Source organism: Eurypyga helias, unplaced genomic scaffold, assembly GCF_000690775.1.
Source record: "Eurypyga helias isolate BGI_N326 unplaced genomic scaffold, ASM69077v1 scaffold16738, whole genome shotgun sequence".
NCBI classification, from domain to species: domain Eukaryota; kingdom Metazoa; phylum Chordata; class Aves; order Eurypygiformes; family Eurypygidae; genus Eurypyga; species Eurypyga helias.
The window spans coordinates 8,581-25,286 of NW_010269150.1; the positions used below are offsets into that span (position 1 = coordinate 8,581).

The 16,706-nt window shown below is 41.9% G+C and overlaps 2 protein-coding genes across 4 annotated transcripts in view; both read right to left on the bottom strand.

Moving 5' to 3' along the window:
- Positions 1-3,854, bottom strand: part of LOC104514350 (myelin P2 protein-like) — a 4,077-nt gene extending 223 nt beyond the window's left edge. Inside the window, exons 1-4 of the mRNA XM_010158008.1 lie at positions 3,709-3,854; positions 2,008-2,180; positions 1,654-1,755; positions 1-21 (exon numbers count right to left, since the gene is read on the bottom strand). The exon at positions 1-21 is cut by the window's left edge and continues 223 nt beyond it. Coding sequence (XP_010156310.1) covers positions 1-21; positions 1,654-1,755; positions 2,008-2,180; positions 3,709-3,781 — 369 coding nt within the window. The 5' untranslated portion in view covers positions 3,782-3,854. The remainder of the gene's footprint in view (positions 22-1,653; positions 1,756-2,007; positions 2,181-3,708) is intronic.
- Positions 3,855-10,560: 6,706 nt separating this feature from the next.
- On the bottom strand, positions 10,561-14,244 carry LOC104514349 (fatty acid-binding protein, adipocyte-like). 3 transcript variants are annotated; one of them, XM_010158004.1, is made up of 4 exons: positions 14,111-14,244; positions 12,662-12,834; positions 12,337-12,438; positions 10,561-10,788 (listed from the first exon to the last, which is right to left on the bottom strand). In XM_010158004.1, the coding sequence occupies exons 1-4, from the start codon at positions 14,181-14,183 to the stop codon at positions 10,738-10,740; spliced, it is 399 nt and encodes a 132-aa protein (XP_010156306.1). In that variant the 5' UTR covers positions 14,184-14,244; the 3' UTR covers positions 10,561-10,737. The 3 variants fall into 3 exon arrangements, with proteins under 3 accessions (XP_010156306.1, XP_010156308.1, XP_010156309.1); XM_010158006.1 differs by having other exon boundaries at positions 10,576-10,788; positions 12,333-12,438; positions 14,111-14,219; XM_010158007.1 differs by having other exon boundaries at positions 10,725-10,785; positions 12,333-12,438; positions 14,111-14,220.
- Positions 14,245-16,706: the final 2,462 nt, after the last annotated feature.

Below are 16,706 nucleotides of genomic sequence, written 5' to 3' on the forward strand. Positions count from 1 at the left end.
AACTCCTTTCATGGCACATTCCTGGGGGAGAAAGGAAAATATTAAACCTTTCACTGACAGCAGGTGTGTCTGCTGCAGTAACTACCAAAGTCAGTGAAAATCCAGATGTCATACTTTACATCTTTAAATATTTATGCAATTTTTAGACCAAACAGCAAAGCTATTTTTGCATTGCAATGGGAGCGGTTTCTATTTTAACATCTTCAGACTTAATTAAATGGCATATAATGACAAATGGATTGCAAAACTAGGCTCAGCTTCCAGAAAAATAAAAAATAATTACCTTCCTTGGTATTATTCCTGGTTTAACAGAAATAAAAGCACAACCTAGTGTATTATACCATGGCCCTCGAACGCTTTGAATTTTACAAAGCTGTTTCTTTTTTTTTTTTTTCCTGTGGAAACAGAAGTAGCCTGGGTAGTTCAGAGGTCAGGCTTCTGGCCCGAAAAACTTTGCACTTATGAGTCACAAAGTCCTGACCCTTTCGCCCCAGCAGCCTTCAGTGGCTCCAGGTGACTCACAGCCATGAGGCACATGCAACAGAGGTGTCAGGACATTAAAAAAGACCTCATCATCTGCAGAAAATGCAGCCTCTTCCCAGACCTGTTTTAGGCAAGGATCAGGTGGCAGGATGCTGATGGAAGGGGGACGGTACCTTTCAAAGATGGTTTCAAAGATGGTTTAGTAATTAGAAACAGAAATGCAGCCATGAGGAGATGCAAAAGCAAATGACCCTTCCAAATGTACAAGAGCTTAAAATGAAAGGCAGTCAGAACAAACCAGCACGTAAAGGAATAATGCTGCTGATTCCAAACAAGTCACCCAAATTAGTTTGGCTCCACTCTTTAAAAACTTTAATGAACAAAGTGCTTTCCTTCATTCAAAAGTGAAATCTTAATCTTAGTAGTGACCCTTTCAACTAACATGTATTATCATCCTGGCTTGGCCAACCCATGGTTTTTACATGGCTGCTGGAGGAAGGCAGGTTGAAGGTGGGGTGAAGGAAAGACAACGTTTCCCCATCCTCAGGACAGACGTGGTATCCACACCATGGTTGGTGTTTCGGAGGAGCCATCAGGACCTGCCATTCCCTGCTGCCAGTCACCACGCAGGCAGACGTGGGCACAGAGGCGCCAGTTTTCACTCAATAAACCCCAAGCACCTGCTTAGTGTGCTCAGCATGCTTATGCAGAAAAAGCAGAGAAGTGTGTGAATTGATAGGCTTTAGTGGAAATAGTTGGGTGAAAAGGTGTACAATCAGTTTTGTTAAGGTGGACAGGCTTTATTCCAAATGTAATAAAAAGGAAAGAGCCAGTCTAGGGACAGCAGTACCCAACTGGCAAACTTTTAATTGCATTTCACAGGTTTCTGCTATTTGAACACCTCATTCCTTTTAAGGATAATAAACTAGAGAACAGTAAGTATGCTGTCAATTTATGGTAGCTCTCTCAATATAGTCACTTTAAATACAATTTGCTGTATGGAACAATATTTATTTCCTTCCAGCTTGTTTCCTAAGCTTGGTTTCCCTTTTCTCCATCTTAATTCAACTCACAAGTCAGAAAAAAATCCCCCAAAAATAGTCTATTTAGAAGCAAACTGAAGGCTGCATCCTTCTGACCTTCATCAGCATACAAGGAATGTGAACTTACCACCACCATTTTCCCATCAACCAGTCTTCTCTTTATCGTAGTCTCTTTGCCATTCCACTTCTGCACTTGCACCAGTGCTCCTTTCTCCAAGGTTACAACGCTCTGCAAAGGCCAAGAGAAGAGTTCCAAACTGCAACCCAAGCTTTGCAGATTAGAGTAGCAAGGCACTTTACAATACACGAGATCCACATTCTTGGCTAATGACATGGTTAGTAACATTAGTTTTAGCACTATACTAGTTCTTCTTTCAGTGCTTTCTTTGAATAGTTTGGAAAACTCATGGTGTCCTTAGGGGAAGGAAAACCTCCTCCTGGTGTTCTACTAGAATATCAAGACCACTCATAGCCCCCTTACCTTGACTTTCCGGTCATCGGCTGTTGTTTCATCAAACTGCTGGCCCAGTTTGAAAGAGATCGTTGTATTTTTGAAGGTGCTTTCAGTTCTGAGGGTTACTACGTCCCCTTTCATACTGATGATCACATCAGGCTTTGCCAAGCCACCTAGTTTCCGGGTAGCTAAGCCCACTCCTAGAAATCAGAAACAAAACTATCGTTACATTTTAGTAAGCAAGAAACTCAATATGCTTTCATTAATCTTCAGTGGAAGAATAAAGAGCGGTTTCTTCTTGAATACTCTAACGCCCATTTCAGATGAGACACTAATTCTTTGAATGTGGCAGTACTGTGTTCAGAACCTGAGGCAGCCCCAGCTGACGGAGTGCACCTTCAGCAAGAAATAAAGATATACATAAGTATACACTTGTGTACATTTAGCTAAGAAGAAACAGAGATGATTAGAAATCTGCATGATTTTGTGTAGATATAGAATGGATAGAAAAATTCAGAGGAAAGGTCTATTTCTCATAAAAGCTTGCAAAAATCCTTTTTAAAAAAAAAAATTCTTGACAAATCTGAGAATCTGCACTTTGTTAACCAGCTGCAAGGAAGAAATTGGATACTGAACTGCCAATATGCTTGTCCTTGTTCATTTAAACATACTGGGACTGCAATTCCTAGGTTGCTACTAACATCCCTTAAGGATCCTTACATCTAAACCTCAGTGAACAGTACAAGTATGAAATACAAAAAACATTGAAGTCTAAGCGTGAAGAGCTGCAGAGAGCTTCAGGGAAAATCTCATGTCAAAAACCTTTTATATTGCTTTTCAGTCCAGTTCATTGTCTACAAGTTGTGAGGTCTGGGGCAAGTTAGAATGAATGCCCGTGATGATGTATCGCTGTTTTATAAAAGCAGAAAGGGGGTAGCTGTAGTTATTGCCTTTGTTAATGCTGTGCTATGCTCAGATGAAAAGATCCATATAAAAGGGTATAAAATTATCTGTAAAGTGTAACACTATTCGCAGCAATTATTCTGTACTACACAATTTGTTCAGATCTTGAGAAGAGTATCTGTAGCTGGACTTTCATCCCACATTTACTCTGGTTAATTAATGAACTGCAATTCTTTTGCTTTTCAGTTAAACATTTCAGATAAAGGGAATCACTATCTCAGTGAAGCATTTAAATAGCAAAAGCAATGCTGTAGCTGGCTGTCTGTGCACTTGCTATGTAGGAATGAAGGCAGCATTAAAATGAAAAACAATGCCTAATTTATTACATTCCTGGCATTCTTCAGTAACAGATAGATTCATTCATAGGATTTAGACCTCTGAAACCAAAGCTCATGGGACATCAGCTCCATTATGTACTGTAAATTATCACGAGTCACGAGTTTAATGGTGCAATCAAGAGAAACATTAAAAAAAAATGATGCATCTCCATAGATTATTCTCATTACAGAAAAACAAATTAGATCAGGTCAGTTTGGTTAGACAGAAGGAAATTTATAATAGTAATTCAGCACCTACCTTTCTGTCTTTATCCATTTTAGATGCTAAAGGAAAGAAATTAAATTATACTAGAAAATAAATAAAAGTGATTTTGTAGCTAGGAAGAAGGCACCATCCATGAGCAAAGCATAAGATAAAGAAGAGATGTTCCCAAAGGAAACATATAAAAAAAAAAGACAACAAAAAACCCAAAAGCACATTTCTCACCCAATTCTTTCATATAGTCATCAAAGTTTTCACTGGAGACGAGTTTCCAGGTTCCCACAAATCTATTACACATTGTAGAGGCTTTGCGAGGCAGTGGTCCTACAGAGAGAGGCAGTGGCCACAGCAGCTCTTGGTGGGAGTCAGAGAGATTGCGTGCTTGACTCAGACCTCACTGGCCTCCTTTTAAGGATGCTCAGTCCCCATAGCAGTCAGGAGGGGCCAATGGGAGAGGCAGTGCCAGGGTAAGACAATGTGCACCTTGTCCAAGGCAGACGTGTCAGTACCAAGGCTCTGGGTGACGCCTGCCTCGGCTTCCTCCACTGTACAGATCAGGACACTGAGGGGTGCCTGGGGACAGGGATGCAAGGCTACCTCTGCACCTGTGGAGCAGTCAGGGGACACTGCAGTGGAGTCTCAGCAACACAGAGACACCAAGTACAAGAGCGCTGCATCTGTACGCAGCCCGGCTCTAAGTGTACAATGCCATTTCCCTGCTAGCACCATATGGAATGGAATGGAATGGAACGGGATGGAATAGAATAGAATAGAATAGAATAGAATAGAATAGAATAGAATAGAATAGAATAGAATAGAATTTAATTTAATAGAATAGAATTTAGATGGAAGGGACCTACAACAATCATCCAGTCCAACTGCTTGAGCAGTTCAGCGCTGACCAAAAGTTAAAGCACGTTATTAAGGGCATTGTCCAAATGCCTCTTAAACACTGACAGGCTTGGGGCTTCAACCACCTCTCTAGGATACCTGCTCCAGTGTTTGACCACCCTCTTAGTAAAGAAATGATTCCTAATGTCCAGTCTGAACCTTCCCTGATGCAGCTTTGACCATTCCCACATGTCCAATCACTGGAAGAGCTCAGCAGCTCCCTCTCCACTTTCCCTCCTCAGGATGCTGTAGAGAGCATTACCACCATTGTCACCTGTTTGCTAGTCAGGTAAATTAAAGCCATGTGGATTTTGGGGAGGAGCTGTCAAGAAGCTGCTGTACATAGTGGGTGTGGGATTTTTGGTTTACTTTCATGATCCATCCTGGAAAGGGTCTGTATGGTTTATCATTTAAAGGCAGAAGTGAATTCTACTGTTCTGTTTTCTCCCTTTGCATTAGAGCAATGAGTCCAAGCTGTGGGTTCATCCCTGCACATACCCCAGTCAGCACCACAGAGGAAACAGCCCAACTTGCTGCCTCCCTTCCTCCGCAACATGGCGTGTTCAGGAGATCGGTGCCTCAGCAGAGATCAGCTCTTGTGTTTGGCAGGTGGAGTGCATGAACAGAGATGAGCCATTAAAGGGCTCATTTTCAGTTCAGAGTCACCTACTGAGAGGTGAACAGTTTTACTGGGTTGGGCGGAGGGCATATACTGCTCTCGTTTTGCCTTTCTGCAGCTGGATGGTTGGCCTGTCATAGAGTTTAGGGCAGGTTTAAGCCAGCATAGTCTAAGATTTTGCATTCAAATGTGTCCTACTATTGTCAGATTCCTTAAAGTTTCCTTGCTCCCATGAAGAGACACCACAACTTCACTGGGTCCATATCTCCCTTGTCCTGGGTATCCCAAAACTGGACCCAGCATTCCAGGTGAGGCCTTGCCAGTGCTGAGCAGTAGGAAAGGATTATCTCTCTCAACCTGCAACACTCCTACTAATGCAGCCCAGGACATCACTCACTTTCTTTGCTGCAAAGGCATGTTAGTGGCTCATATCAAGAGAAGCGTGCCCAGCATGCTGAGAGAGGTGATTCTCTCCCTCCACTCTGTTCTTATGAGACCCCACCAGGAGTTCTGTGTCTAGCTGTGGGCCCCCCAACATGGGAACGATACAGACCATTTGGAGCGACTCCAGAGGAGGCCATGAAGATGCTCAGAGGGCTGGAGCCCCTCTGCTATGGGGACAGGCTGAGAGAGTTGGGCTTGTTCAGCCTGGAGAAGAGAAGGCTCCGGGGAGACCTTATAGCCCCTTCCAGTACCTGAAGGGGCTACAAGGAAGCTGGGGGGGACTTTTTACAAGGGCCTGTAGTGACAGGACAAGGGGTAATGGGTTTAAATTGAAAGTGGGGAGGTTTAGATTAGATATCAGGAAGAAGTTCTTCATGGAGAGGGTGGTGAGGCACTGGCACAGGGTGCCCAGAGAAGCTGTGGATGCCCCATCCCTGGAAGTGTTCAAGGCCAGGCTGGATGAGGCTTTGAGCAACCTGGTCTAGTGGAAGGGGTCCCTGCCCATGGAAGGGGGGTTGGAACTAGATGGTCTTTAAGATCCCTTCCAACCCAAACCGTTCTGTGATTCTATGACCCACCTTGGTGCCCACCATCACCCCCAGGGCCTCTTCTGCAAAGCTGAATTTGAAAGTTTGAATTTGAACATTCCGAAACTTTTTTCTAAATGTACATTTGGAACATAGAACTGTTGTCCTGTGGTTAGTAAAAACAGAAACAAAGAACAAGTTCTTAAACCATGTGTATATTTGTCAGGCAGGAATTTAGTGCATTGTAATTCAAGACACCTGAAACTATCTGAAGCTATTTAGTGTAAGACCACATGAACTCTAATTCTGTCCTTCCCCTTACTAAACCATCTTACAGAAAAATATTACTTGCTACATGAAAGGATTAGATGGCTTCTTTCCTACTTGTGTGGACAATACTTGCCTGTTTTTCTTTTTCGCATGATCACACACTTTCTGGATTATGACCACTTATAGGGACTTTTCAGAACTACATTATAAGGATGGAAGGACACTGGGATTATAGGTTGTGAGACCAAATTTCTTGTGTTTAGGGTAGAAAGAGTGAGATGGAGTTGATGCTGGGCCAAGGAGAGTGAGGTTTGGATCTCATCTTGAAAGCTGTCATATGCAAGAAGGGGAACATCCTTCAACAGGAAAACAATACAACCTGAGCAGTGAGAATATTGTCATCTTTGGATTATACTGTGGTTGTGGGGAAATAACAAGGTCTGAAGCCACAAATTTCGGTTGCATATGCAAACTTTTTATCCCATCAGTCATAAAATCAACAAGGCTAAGTTGAGATGAACTTCCCATTACTGCTTTGATCTAATGACAGTACAGTGTAGGGCAGGAAAGTCTAGAGTGATTGAAAATGAAAACGAAGTAAAGAAGAACTCTTTCTCTTCCACAGTAGGAAGCAGATGCTGTATCTGTAATACATAAATGTATATCAGTCTTTGAAGGTGTTGTCCACACAAAGCTCTTCTAAAACAGAGATGCATTATATCACATTTTGTGTAGAGAATAGCTAGCTCGTTTATCCAGTCTCTGGAAATGAGAAAGCTCCTCCTAAGTGAAACTAGCCATTATTTCTCAAGGAATAATAAAAAAATATTCTAATGTTACTCCTCAGGCATTCTTTGTCCTTTTCATTTAATTGTCTTATCCACATAAAGGCACTTTAACAAGAAATAGCCGTTGCCTTTGGGAAATAAAAGATGATTGGGACGTTGTAAAATCAGGCCCAGAGAAATTCAAGAAGAGCAAATTAGTCAGAATAGAACAGCTATACTGCAGTACCAGTAACCTTAAGAACAAAAGTGACAGAGAATTATTTATACAGACAAAACCCCAGTCTTAAGCAGACTCAAACAATGTTAACATTGCTACCATCTATCTCTTTGTCACCATGAAAAATCAGCACTTTCATTTAAAGGACTTACAGTCTAGAAAGAAGAAGAGCAGGGAATTATATCTGAGTAAAAATAATATCTGTGAAAACTAATCTTCTCTTCAAGTTTAAATGAAAAAAGTGTCAAGGACTGTGAGTACATGTGATAAGAGGGTGCTTTGATTCCCTTTTTTTGCTTATGGTTGGAGTAAACTAGGATTTGAAATCCGTACACTTAGAAATTGTGAAGCAGCACTAGAGATAAAGGCAAAAACTGATAAAAGTAGGGAGCTAAAAATATAGAGACTAACAGAAAGTAAATTTATGTCAAATTCTTTAAAAGAAATATGATCCGGGCAAATTCAGTGCCAAAAAAAGTCCAAATTTAATTCCTAGGAGAGTAATGAAGAACACAGAAATTAAGAAGGAGAAGAGAGGCCAAACGCCTGCCTTGCTGAGAGGACACCAAGGGTGTTTTAACACTGACTCTACAGAGCTGAGGGATCGACTCTGAATATAAGGCCAGCATTCTGCCTTTTCCCAGTGGCTGCATTGGAGGGTGCAAATAGCCTCCTGTCTCCTTAGCTGGGGCATCCCCCGAGACTAGACCAAGGCTGCTGGGGCCGAGGGAACAGGTGGCATCTCAGGGCATACTGCAGAGCTGGGCACACACCGGGCTCAACCAGCCAGGACACAAAAGTACTCTGAGTTCCTTCCAGCAGAGACAAAGAGTTAAAAGAAATACAGAAAAATAACAGAAAGGTCAAGGGCCAGAATAAGCCTTGCTGCATTTTTCTCCTGAGCTGCTAAAAGTCTGTGGGCATGAGACCCCTTTCCTACTAGTCACCCACAAAACCTGTAAAGGAGTACTGAGCCAACATGCTAACAGGCAGAGATCTCTTCCTCCCAGCACTGAAGGGTACCTTCCGCAATAAGCATGTTGCCCACAGGGTTTGGTGGGATCTTCCTTTTTAAGAGAGGAAGGTTACAGGATGGTTTCTGGTTTTTGGAGAATGGTTCAGCACTACAGAAAAAAGAGGGGGACCTGTGCTGCTCTGCAGGCAAGGACAAGGCACTGATCCACCTTTACTCCTTAAAAATGTTAGCTGTCACCTCCATCCAGGTCTGAGAGCATGCTCCTTTGTTTGCCCGAGAGGAATTATCGCCATTTATTCATGAAGTCACTAGGCTGCTGCCTTTTTTAGAGTATAAATTTTGGCCTTCTTCAGAGAATAGATTTCAGACATGTCCATATTCTACGAAAATCATCACTAATCCTTCATTAAGGTACTAGCGCTGTTAAAGTTTAAAGACAGAATGTCACTCTCTTGAAATTTCCCAAAGTGAAAGTTTTAAGTTGCTTGATTCATTCACAAAGTCTGAATTAATTCTCCAGGTACTAAAATAAATGGAGATGTTTTCAGAAGCGATTACCTGCCTCTGAAAGATCAGGCTGTGAATGTTACAATTGTAACTGCAGGCTTTATTAAGGATATAAGTTTTCTGGAAAATAAAGGTTGCTACATGAATTTGAATATTGGAAATTTGACCTCTGAATACAGTATTTCCAAATCTGTGAACAGTGAGATGTAATTGACTATCGGATGATCTTTAATGTTTACATATAGCTTATTTAAGTCAATGTTGCTGCTTCTTACAATCATCTCTCCCATGCAGGTTTTCTGCCACTAAACTGTATCTTTATCCTGGCTTTTGTAAATAATTTTTGTTCTTGTTAAGTATTAAGTAGATTTAGTATTGTATATATAAGCTACTCCGAATCATACGTCCTTCCCCTGTGCAACTGCTGCTCTTCAAGCTGATGAGATTTCACAAGCAATGAAGCCAAGGTAAAAACAGGGGAGATGCCTGTTCACAGCCTCTTTAACATTTTCCACAGAATTTGCTGATAGTCTTTTGGAAAAACTCCTTAGCTCATCCACAGCGTACAAGTCCTTCTTTTTCTTTTCTCCTCTCCAGTTGTATTAATAGTGCAGTAACTTGGGAACAGTCTGAGTCATGCAGAGAAAAGTTCAAGTGTATGAGGTCTCTGCTATAGCTGACCTCAGGAATGTCAGGAATATGCGGAATTTGGTTCACAGATCTTAATTGCAAAGCTTGAGATATGCTCATTTTCCCATACAGCGTACAAGTCCTTCTTTTTCTTTTCTCCTCTCCAGTTGTATTAATAGTGCAGTAACTTGGGAACAGTCTGAGTCATGCAGAGAAAAGTTCAAGTGTATGAGGTCTCTGCTATAGCTGACCTCAGGAATGTCAGGAATATGCGGAATTTGGTTCACAGATCTTAATTGCAAAGCTTGAGATATGCTCATTTTCCCATTTTGTGGTTACTGCATGCATTTTCAGATTATTCTTGACCAGGTTTTCCCTAGATGTCTATTTTTTTTTTTCTCCCTCTAGGTCTTCCCAGGTGCAAAAATCAGGGCTTCTGTGGATATGAAGTTTTTCAAATAGGAGGCCAGGCCTAAGGGCAGTAGAAGCACATAGATCGAGAGTAAGAAGAGTTGAAAAACATGGTGTCCAAAGGGATCCCAAGACTGATCTGTCCTAATGAGCTAGTAGAAAATGTATATAGGAAATAAAGGGGGTTGTACCACTAGCAAAATTTTACAGGCCTGAGAGTACTTCTTGAGCTATGTTTTTTAATTCCAGGCTTTTTGTCTAGTCCAGGACAAAAAGAGATGTTATGAAAAGGGACATTGACAAAATAATCACAGCTGAGATTTACAACTGCTAGAATTTTACGCTTCAGGTGGAAGAGGACAAGACCAAAACCAATCAGATTATCTCTGGGTTTAAAATTGTCAAATGTGAGGATGGGGGCCTGGTTCTCCCTCATGTTAGAAGCCAACACTGGGCATCCACGGAAAACACCCTTCTCCCTGCCCCAGGAATGACGCCCTTTGCTTGAAGCCAAAAGCAGAGCAGCTCCGTCCCTCCCCTGGCTGCGTGCAGAATCCTTGCAGTGGGTAGCTCAGATGCAGAGCTCGCCAGAGGATGGTTTTGTGTCCAGTTCTACATCTATCACTGTCACACCAGTGCCACTCACTGGATCATCTCTGATCCTCCTTCTGCAGTGAGATAGGTCACAGTTACCAAGTGTGGTACTAGCTCTCACATGATGCTTTCCCACACGGCACCCCTTCCCATGCTGCATCCCACCCAACCCCTTTTTCCACAAACTCCAGCAGAAGCACAGGTTGTAGAAAGCTGAACATTTTATTGAATAGCCAGAACAAATTAGACTAGCTGCATGTAACTGTTTGGGGATATATCTGTAAAAAGTACAGTTCTCTTCAAAACGGATTTGTGGAGTTTCCTTCAGTTAGGTTGTTTTCTCCAGCTTTAAGCATTAGTCCTGTGTGAAGATGGCTTCTTTATGCTTTTTCATAAACTCTTTTGCAGGTAACATTATTCATGGTGCACTCCTGGAAAGAAAGGCAAATTTAGTCAGTTTTCAACTCTCACTAAATGTTTGTTAGTCAGAAGGTAGAGAATTACCTGTCTATTGGGAGTCACTGTAAGAAAAAAAACTTGCATTTCTCCTCCAAAGCCAATTACCAAAAGAGTGAAACTCAAATCTGAGAGTTTCAGAAACAGAAGCTCTGAAATACCAGCACAGGACTGAAACAACATGAAAAGACTGCTCCAGTAACCCCCAGGAGATTTCTAGTCTCCTCTTAAAAACCACTGAAGGCGGCTCCTAGGACTTCTATGGAGGGTGATTGGGCCCTGAAGCTGGGCCTTAGTCTGTTTTCCTTTCACCGCTGTGCCTAGTCTTCTTCACACACATGTGCCATATATACCCACACACACAGAGCCTTCAGACTTGTGGTGGCTGGTGTCAGCCTCTGCATGTTAGGCTCTGTCCTCATCTACTTTTCTCTTAGCTCAAACCCTGTTTTGTTCAATCTTTCTTAATGAAGTTATTAAAAACTTTTTCTACTTTTTCTCCTCTGGTCTCTATCCAAAGAAATTTAAATATTAAATTTATGGACATAATATTTGTCTCTAGGGGAGGGCAGAACTCTTCAGGAATTTCATGTACATGTATAATTTTGTAGCACGTAGGAATCTCAGCTCCCTTTTATGAACCCAGTTTTAGTCCCCTCCCAGATTCCTTCAAGTGTCTTTCCTAAAACTGGAGAGCGGTGCTGGGAAGCCCCAAACAGCAGGTGGGCCTCACTGGCACCAAGTCATGCATAATACTTTCTGACCAGATAACATCAACCAACAGAGCTTGGATACAGGTTTCTTTTGTTTTTTCTATAATATCATACTATTGACACAGTTGTTGGTGATAGTATGGTGCCCACAGATGGCTGTTGACACTCTGCTGGAGATGAACAGGAGTATTTTGCATCAACACTTAACATGGACTTTACTAATGCTTCCTCTATCCTGTCCCAGACTTAAAGATTCTGTTATATAAAAATTTCCCTCACAGGGATGATATTTTTTTCTCCCTACTCTTTCCTCACCATGTCTTGCTATGAAGGGAGAACAGGTACTTCCATACCATTCCATAAGTTTAATGGTATTTCAATTTTAATATATACTCCAGAGTAATTCAGAGGAACTTCTCACCAAGTTTCAAGCTGCCAAGGATTAACTCGTTTAAATTGAAAGAGGTCAGATTTTGACTGGACATAAGGAAGAAATTCTTCACGGAGAGGGTGATGAGGCAGTGGAACAGGTTGCCCAGAGAAGCTGGGGATGCCCCATCCCTGGAAGTGTTCAAGGCCAGGCGTGATGAGGCTTTGAGCAACCTGGTCTAGTGGAAGGTGTCCCTGCCCATGGCAGGGGGGTTGGAACTGGATGGTCTTTAAGGTCCCTTCCAACCCAAACCATTCTATGAAGTGCACAGAGCCCTTTCAGGGGGTTTCATTCCCTGTATTTGAATCCAGTGTAACACATCTGTCAAGCATGAATTCTACACAGTGAATTCAGTGATAAAGTAACAAAAATGAACTCACCACCACCAGGTTCGCATCCACCACTTTTCTCTTTATGACAGTCTCTTTTCCATCCCACTTCTGCACCTGGTTCAGTATGCCATTTTCTAGGGTTATGACATTCTGTCAGAGAAAAAATGGAAAGCATAACTGTTTCATCAGGGTGCTCTGGGATAAAGAAAAGACTGTCTCTGTGTCCAAAGAGCACCAAAGCACAAAGCGTCCACAGCACTCCTGCTGTTGATGGCAGCATTTCTACACCGGGTGTCAAAAATCACAACTCGATCCTCCCGCTTCAACATCCTTTTTGAGAGATGCATTTGGAAAATGCTGGGTTTAGACTCACCTTTGTTTTTCTGTCATCTGCTGTGATCTCGTCAAACTCTTCACCCAGCTTGAAAGAGATCTCTGTATTTTTGAAGGTGCTTTCTGTTTTGATGGTTATCACATCACCACTGATGCTGATAGTTACATTGGGCTTGGCCACACCAGCCATTTTCCTGGTAGCAAATCCCACACCTGTAGATAAAACAGGGCATTATGAAATTATTGTCTTAATGAATGTTTTTCTCTTATTTATTGGGGGGAAAAAAGCCCACAAACTTCAGTGCTGATTTCTCTATTATTTTCTGAATTTTTTATTAATTCTGCGTTGCAGAGGCTCCTTTGTAACATCTCACTAATTTGGTACGGTTATAGCTAAGCTGAGTAGGATGGTGTAAGGAAACTCTCTATTCTGTCATTGTCAGAATAATAAAAGCAATATTTTGAAGACTGATACAAGAGTTTAATGCCAGATATTTGCATATACACTCATTTGAAATAACTGTGCTGGTTTGTACACTAACTTGTATGCTAACTGTATCTAAAAGTAAATAAGCACAAATATATGACTGTTTCTAAGCCACAAAACCAAACAAACTGGGGGCGAGGGGGAAGAGGCATTTTTTATATTTATCAGAGGTTAGGCTGAATAAAAGGAAATTAAGAAATAGCTGGCAATGGTTACATCCTGAGTAAAATCTGGGGTAAAGATTAAGAGTGCAAGAGTCTCACTGAAAGCTGACTGAATGCTGCATAAATCTCAATGAGTATTTTACCCCCAACCTTCAAATAAACCCCCATCTTTTTAGCATGGACTGATGCAATCAGTACAAGTTACCCCATACTTCTCCCACACTAAAGAATGTGGAAACATTTAAAGTCTAATTTTAATTCTAAGCAAGACAGCTACATGTTTAGAGAAGAGTGTTATCCCTCAAATCTTTTGCAAGTTTATGCATGAATCTATCCAATATTCTTTGTTAATATTCACTGGAGGCAGCTACAGGGTTTCATTTGCTATAATAGCTATAACAATGAATCTGTCCCTTAGCTCAGTACCAATACAAAGAAGTTCAGGTGTGTTGCTTTTAGAGACACCTGAACAAGCTTTTAGAGAAGCGCGCTGCATTCTGACTTTACGCCACTTTGTACATCCAAGGATAACAGCTAATCCACACAAAATATCTCAGTGATGTGTTTTACTTCCATTACTTCCACTATTAAGTAGGCATGCATAGACTTGACTTACCTGAAACTATTCTTCTCAGTCAAGGTTTTTCTACATTATAGGAATTTGACACCACAAATTCAAACAGCTAAAGTTCTCCAGTATAAGACCATCTGATCAAAATTGTTGGATTAAAACCCCCTCAGCAAACAGCACAGCCAGAAAAAGCAAGTAAGGAATAAAATTCAAAATCAGTATTCCTTCCCTGTCCCAGATACAAAAACTCCAAACAACAGTTCTCACCCAGCTCTTTCATATAGTCCTCAAAGTTTTCACTAGAAAGGAGCTTCCAGGTGCCCACAAACTGGTCACACATTTTGTCAGGCTGGAGAGAAGTCTTCCACAGGACCAAGCAGAACTGCAGGGCAGGAGGTGAGTATGAGCTCCAGGAGATCAGGAGTTATCTTTAAAAAGGAGCCTTGGCCACATGATGCTCTAGGATGACCAATGAAGAGGGAGTCCCAGTGCCCAGTGTTTTCCTTCCTCCCCTACCCCTCCTTTGCCAGTAGGTCATAGTGTTATTATTCATATGCCCTTACTAGCACAAAGATCACCGCCTTGTCTTTAATTATTTATTTTTGTCATTCAAGAACACTCCACCTTAAAGGCAAATAATTAAATCATATTGTCTTTCAAAAGAAAAAGGTAAACTCAACCCACAGAGGGTTATGTTCTCCCTCATACTCTTTTCTTTCATTTCAGTCTGCCATATCAAATGGACACAGCTAGGTTCCTAGACTATAAGATCTGAAAGGCTCCTTGGATCATTTAGTTTGCTTCCACACCCCTGCAGTTAGAAATTTTTCTCCAGAGAGGTACAGAATTACAGGAAGGAGAGGATCTGGGGCAAAAAGGGACAGTTCTGATGGCTGTAGGAGGGTAAGGCAGTAAAATTTCTTCCTTGATTGGGGTTTTCTTATCATTGCACCACCTGAATCAATTGATGAATAGGTCTGTATTCTGTTTTTATGGGATGGAGAGGAGACATAGGGCTCTGTGAAAAGCAAAGTAACAAAATTGATGATTTCATTCCCTTTTGCTACTGTGCTTTCAGAAGACCTATGTCCCACTGACTAGCATTATGACTAGTTATGGCATAAAGCTAGGCTCTCCTATCGATCCACCAAAGGTCCTTGGACACATCATTTGTTTTCTGTTTGCGCTGTTCAGGTAGTAATCTGTTTGAGGCAGGATGTGTACAGGCCTGATATAATGAGGTCCATCTTGAGTGATACCCTAGCCCTGTCATAGCTCACATCCCAAAAAACTGTATCAGAAAGCAGTCAAGCAATTTCTTAGAATTTCCTTTTGGCTGTATCATGCTATTCCAACGGCAAAAACAGCTAATAAATGCAGTGTCCACTGCGTGAAATTCTCTTTAGGTGGATTTCCTGGAAATACTCTATATGTCAGGCATCAAATGCATTGATCCACATATTTTCATACTTGCTGACTTTGTAACAATGTTGTAGAGAAATTATTTATATAGGATTGTAAGATCATAGGTGAATCTGGAAGAGAGGTCAGGATATCTCCAGCACAGATTCCTATTCAGGCAGGGCCACCTCTGAGCTCAGACCAGACTGTTAGGACTGTGCCCTGTTGGGGCTTGTAAACCTCCAGGGATGGAGCTAGCATAGCTTCCATGGGCAACCTGCAACCCTGTCCAGCTGTCCCCAGGGGGAAAGCATCTCCTTACCTCCAGCTTGAACTTCTTTCAGCTTTTACCCATAGTGTCTTGTCCTCACACCATTCACTGCTGTGAAAAGCCTGTGTCCAACTCCTTGGTCATTTCTTCACAGGTGTGTGGGGCTGCTGTGAGCACCCCCAAAGCCATCTCTTAACCAGTGAGAACCACCACAGTCTCACAATTCCCTCCTCATGGAGGCAAATGCTCCAACCTCGTGCACATCTTGTGGGTCCTCTGCTGAACTCACTCCAAAACTGGATGCAGTATTCTGGATACAGTTTAATGGGTGCTAAGGAAAGGGGAATATTCACCCCCATCACCCTACTGGCTGTGCTCCTGCTCATAGATTCCAGCATGTTTTTGGCCTTTCTTCTGCCAGGGCTCATCTCACAGCCCACCAGGACCCTGAGGGCCTTTTCTGCAGAGCTTCTCCCTAGCTGGTCCATCCCCAGCCTGTATTGCTGTGAGGGCAGAATATGTTTGCATATGTATATTTAGTTACCCTCTTGGACCTTTAAGACTACAGACTGTGGGAGAAGAAATTGTCTTTTTTGCCTCCCCCTACCCCTACCCCCAAATAGCTGATCTTAGGCTTTGGCCTATTCTTTTTTGAGTTTTTGAATATTTACTCACTTTGGGCTAATCCCAAAATAAATAAAATAATATTTTATTTCTTGAAACAACTGGTGCTTTTCCTGATTGGTTTTCTTAGAGTATCACATGTTCAGGTCCTCTTTAAAAGGAAACTCTGAGGGGCCCTCAAGTGTGTGTCATTAGCTTGATTATTTTCACTTAGGATTATTGGCTCGAGAAACACTGCACCATGTGTGAGCAGTTTGTAGGAGCCTGCAATCTCAAATCTGGTAAATATATAAACAGTACTTGGACTATTGGATGAGCATTGCTGTAGTGCCCTGGGTGGAAAGGATGGGATCTGGCTGAGCTTCGTTCCTGCACTTATTGCCTTTTGGGAGCTGTTCTGTGTGTGGCATTTAGCAATAGCCTGAGAGAGGGCCTTCCTTTGGTGTTAACAGCTGTCTGCAACACTTAGCTGGAAAGAGCTTTTTGGGAGAGAGGTAAAGCTCCTGTTCCATGCAAATCAGTTTGGAGCAGGCAAGCACACCCTCCCTAGGTTAGCAATTGCTTGTA